This window comes from Triticum urartu, chromosome 2 (genome assembly GCF_003073215.2).
Source record: "Triticum urartu cultivar G1812 chromosome 2, Tu2.1, whole genome shotgun sequence".
NCBI classification, from domain to species: domain Eukaryota; kingdom Viridiplantae; phylum Streptophyta; class Magnoliopsida; order Poales; family Poaceae; genus Triticum; species Triticum urartu.
The window spans coordinates 26,881,478-26,885,958 of NC_053023.1; the positions used below are offsets into that span (position 1 = coordinate 26,881,478).

The window sequence follows — 4,481 nt, forward strand, 5'->3', positions numbered from 1 at the left end:
CCCAGCGGCGGTCATGGAGGCCGATCACCCCGGGGCGGCGGGCGGCGGCTAGGTTGGATCGGTTAGGCTGATATCATATTAGAAATGAGAGAGAGGGATTATTGTGGAATATGATGGATATATTACTGAATCTCGAGGACGGGTATATATTAAGTACAAGACTTGAAGAATAAGAAACCTATCTTAAAAATAAGGTAGAAGATGGATCATAAATCCTAGACTACCAAATGCAAGTAAACTAAATATATCTCTAACACTGTTGACTTATTGCCAGTTGACGATCGACGTTGCAGTTAGTGTAAGTTAGTCTTGTGCTTTTTGGAACAAGTGAGTTGTTTATCCCAGATTTGGAACGCGCGAATCATGGGATGTTTTTTTTCTCTCTCGCTCTCATGATCTGCCCTTCTGTAGGTGCAGGTGTAACAACTAACAAACAAACCACAACTTTGGGTCGTTGGGAGCTTAGACTGTTGAGCTTGAGCGTGTCGAGCCCGTGAGGTCAAGATCATGGGCATGGTCATGGAGGTGGGGAAGAAGGTAAAACCGTTGGGGTTTGGTTACCCGGCGCAGGTGCGGCGGGGGAGAACGCGGGTGGGATGGATCGGCATTGGCGTCATGGGCGGCGCCATGGCCACGCGCCTCCTCGCTGCTGGGTTCACGGTGACTGCGTACGCTCGCACGTCGGTCAAGGCGGATGCCCTGGTCGCCGCAGGCGCGAGTGTCGCTGACTCGCCCGCTTCCGTGGCTGCGGCCTCCGACGTGGTGTTCACCATGGTGAGCGACCCCGGAGACGTCCGCGCGGTGGTGCTGGACCGCGCGTCCGGCGCCCTGGCGGGTCTCCGCCCCGGCGGCGTCCTCGTGGACTGCACGAGCTCCTCCCCTTCCCTCGCGCGGGAGATCGCCGCGGCCGCGCGCTCCGCCGGCTGTCACGCTGTCGATGCCCCCGTCTCCGGTGGCGACGCCGGTGCCCGCGACGGCACGCTGGCCATCCTCGCCGGGGGCGACGAGGCCGTGGTGGCCTGGCTCGCCCCGCTCTTCGCGCACCTCGGCACGCCGACCCACATGGGCCCGCCCGGCAGCGGGCAGAGCAGCAAGATCGCCAACCAGATGGCGGTGGCCGGGGCGGTGGTCGGGGCGGTGGTCGGCCTCAGCGAGTCCCTGGCCTTCGCGGACGCCGCCGGGCTCGACGCGCGGCTGTTCCTCGACGCGGTGTCCAAGGGCGCGGCGGGGTCGCGCGTCATGGACATCTTCGGCACGCGCGCGGTGAGCCGCGACTTCGCGTCGGGCCCCGGCTCCGCGCGCTACATCATCAAGGACCTTGGCATGGCACTGGAGATCGGGGATGGCCAGGAGGAGGAGGACGAGGCCACCGCGCTGCCCGGGGCGGCGCTGTTCCGGCAGATGTTCTCGGCGATGGTGGCGAACGGCGACGGTGACTTGTGCGTGCGGGGATTGATCACCGTCATCGAGCGCCTCAGCGGCGTTCACAAGTAATGCAAGACATGTGTTCGTCGCAACGACACACGGACATACGGAGATGTTTCTGGGCTGTATTCGATCTGCCACTGTCGCAACCATGCATGGATTCACTCCGATTTATGTCATTTTCGCATGCCTCTTGATGCTTGCTGATGTATAAACTGTGATTCAGTTATCTGTGGTGGTGAAGTGGGGTACTCCCATGAATTAGCATCCAAATCCAAATCATTTTCCTCCGTTTCTAAATATTTATTTCTTAGATATTTTAAATGGACTATCACATACGGACGTATATAGAGTATAGACATACTTTAGAGTGTAGATTCACTCATTTTGCTTCGTATGTAGTCACTTGTTGAAATCTCTAAAAAGACAAATATTTAGGAACGAAGGGAGTACTACCTAAGGAATAAAACTTCATTTATCCTCTAAAAAGAATTATAACGGCTGACGAGCAATTTGCAAAGCATCCAAACCTCGAGGGGCATCGGAAAAAAAAAATCCTATGTGACCTGGGTCACAGTCCTGATCGTGAGACCCTCTCCGGTGGTGGATACTTGGCACAAACCGAATCTCAACGCGCGTAGGCTATTGTTCATGTGCTTTCATTAACAAATTACGAATCCGTATCCCTTTCCTTCTTCCGCTCACTCGCCACGGCTGCTCTCTCCAACGTTCCTTTGCGCCCCGACAACTTGCTTGTGAGGCGTTTCTTGGGCTCGCTCATCGCGGCCGCGGTGTGGCCGCCACCCCCGTTGTTCTCCCCCGCCGTACACGACACACGACAGCTTTCCTCACCACCCTGGCAGCTCGTCCTTCAGGCGCAGCTCGTCTGCTCGTTGCGTCGTGTACGTCCTTCAGGCTACATCTTGCAGATGGCGCCGCTCGACTGACGTGAGAGCTGAAAGGAACGGGGATTGGTGATTTGTTACTGGATTCAGAGAATTAACTGGCTTGCCTTTTTAGGCTAATTAATAGGCTTGCCTGAGTTGAGTGGTTTCTACTCATGGTCAGGACGTGCGACCCAGGTTGCGTAGGCTTCATCAATGACTTCAAAGTTGAAGCGTTAAATGCTCAAGCTTCCCTTCTACTCCATCCTTCTTTGACAAGCACGAAAGAAGGGATGTGTGGAAGCTCTTCGAAGGGCAAGGACTCTTGAGAACATGAAAATTGAATCGGTGACGATAAAAGGGAGGTGAGGCCGGAGACAAGGACCGTCACACCCGGAGGAGAGAAGCAAGCCTGAGGTTAACGGCCGGAAGAGGAAGACCAGCTCAAAAATGGGCAGCCATTGGATCTTAATCCAACGGTACAGAGAGTCAACGGAAGGCGAATTTTTTCGGCCAACTACTAGTTCTCGCACAAATTATTTCGAGAGTAACGGCGAGCAACTGGAGAGAGAGAGAGAGAGAGAATGTCAGTAAGTGAGCGCGGTGCTGTTGGTGCCGAGCAGCTCCTCCTGGGCCTTGAACCGCTTCCACTCGTCGAGCACGCCGGTGAGATACTCCAGCTTGTACCGCAGCCCGATGATGCAGTTGGCGTGGAACGTGCACAGCTTGCGGAAGTCCATGCGGGGCTCGCACCGCCCGCTCAGGTACTGGGTGTCGATGAACTGCACCGTCACGCCGTGCCGCGCCGCCAGCTCGTGCTTCACCTGGTCGAACACGAACTGGTCGTGCTCCCCCGGGTACCGGGTCCGCGCCGCGTACCAGTCCGCGAAGAAGGCCAGCGTCCGCGCCCGCGGCTTGGCGTGGAGGAACCCGCCGTTGGCCGTCTTGTTGAGGTCGTAGGGGTTGTCGCCGTAGAACCAGTCGCAGTTGAGCGCGATGTCGGCGCCCACCGGGATGCGCAGCAGCGGGTTCCGGAACCACACGATGTCCACGTCCGTGAACACGAAGCCGAACCCCAGCGCCAGCACCCGCGCCTGGAACTTGTTCCGCGCCCACATCATGTCCAGGTAGCCCAGGGTGTTGTACGACTTCTCCGCCGCGAAGTCCGCCGTCGATGCCAGGCGGTAGCAGAGCGGGTGCACGCGCTGGCACCCCTCCAACGCCTTGCCGTCCACGGCCACGACCACCAGGTGCTTCAGCAGCGGCTCCGTCCTCACGCCGATGCGGAAGCTCTCCAGGAACATGTCCAGCAGCGACCCCGGCGCCGTCCACGCCTCGTTCGTGAAGGTCATTATGATGGTGTTGTCGTCCATGGCCGCGCTCCGCAGCAGCTCCGCCAGCTTCTCGTCGTCGTCCTCTTCCCGTTCCCGTTCCCGTGCAGCATTGTTCACCCCCTGCAGCTAGCGCAGGTTCAGAGCTCAGACGTGCATCCAGATTAATTTTGGGAGAAGCAAAAGGAACATAAACTTAATTACCGTATCGAGCTTCTTCAGAGCAGCTTGGTCCGAGGACGCCAGATTGTGATCTGCCGGCGGCGTGCCACCACACGGGCACGGGCACGGAGAAGGAGAAGGCGGCAGCAATAGCACGACAAAGGCCGCCGTGATCGCCGCGCCCACAAAGAAGCCCAGGATATGTCTCAGCGCGTACATGACGAACTGGGGGATCCTCGATCCACAGCGAGTGGAGAGCACACAGTGTGCCGCCGGCCGGCCAACTGGACTTGTGTTATATATAGACGACGGTGAACTGGACCTTGATGCGCGCATCATACATACAGAAGGCATGCATGTGCCAGCCATTTCACATCATCTTCTTCTTTTCTGCCGGCCGGGAGAGAAGAAAGAAAAGAAAATCAAGACGTACGCTGTGGCATATCAACATTACCGTTGATAAGGTTTGACCTTGTGCCATTAACTAGCCAACCATCCTGCATGCATGGGTGTAGTCTTCTCTTCCCTGTGATGCATGCAACTGATCGATTAAACACCAATTTTTACTTACAACACAAGTACAAACAGGAATCATTAACTCACCGTCAGTTGCTGATCGAGATTCGAGATTACTGCGCGATCCCTGGCACGTTATGTCGTGGCGTATGGTCAACCAAAT

The 4,481-nt window shown here is 56.7% G+C and overlaps 2 protein-coding genes across 3 annotated transcripts; one reads left to right on the forward strand and one right to left on the reverse strand.

Annotated features, from left to right (window-relative positions):
* Positions 1-297: 297 nt before the first annotated feature.
* On the forward strand, positions 298-1,604 carry LOC125540794 (probable 3-hydroxyisobutyrate dehydrogenase-like 3, mitochondrial). The gene has a single exon (XM_048704352.1). It carries the CDS (start codon positions 508-510, stop codon positions 1,492-1,494), a length of 987 nt encoding a protein of 328 aa, XP_048560309.1. The 5' UTR covers positions 298-507; the 3' UTR covers positions 1,495-1,604.
* A 1,118-nt stretch (positions 1,605-2,722) lies between these two features.
* LOC125540795 (uncharacterized protein At4g15970-like) lies at positions 2,723-4,192 on the reverse strand. 2 transcript variants are annotated; one of them, XM_048704353.1, is made up of 2 exons: positions 3,845-4,192; positions 2,723-3,769 (listed from the first exon to the last, which is right to left on the reverse strand). In XM_048704353.1, exons 1-2 carry the CDS (start codon positions 4,169-4,171, stop codon positions 2,897-2,899), a joined length of 1,200 nt encoding a protein of 399 aa, XP_048560310.1. In that variant the 5' UTR covers positions 4,172-4,192; the 3' UTR covers positions 2,723-2,896. The 2 variants fall into 2 exon arrangements, with proteins under 2 accessions (XP_048560310.1, XP_048560311.1); XM_048704354.1 differs by having other exon boundaries at positions 2,723-3,763; positions 3,845-4,186.
* Between the last annotated feature and the right edge of the window lie 289 nt (positions 4,193-4,481).

What these genes read in the sequence shown, in the direction of transcription:
- LOC125540794 (XM_048704352.1), top strand. Translation starts at nt 508, where the DNA reads ATGGGCATGGTCATGGAGGTGGGGAAGAAGGTAAAACCGTTGGGGTTT.
- LOC125540795 (XM_048704353.1), bottom strand. Translation starts at nt 4,171, where the DNA reads ATGGCTGGCACATGCATGCCTTCTGTATGTATGATGCGCGCATCAAGG. An exon ending in CTCTGAAGAAGCTCGATACG is followed by an intron (nt 3,770 to 3,844) that starts GTAATTAAGTTT and finishes AACCTGCGCTAG; the next exon opens with CTGCAGGGGGTGAACAATGC.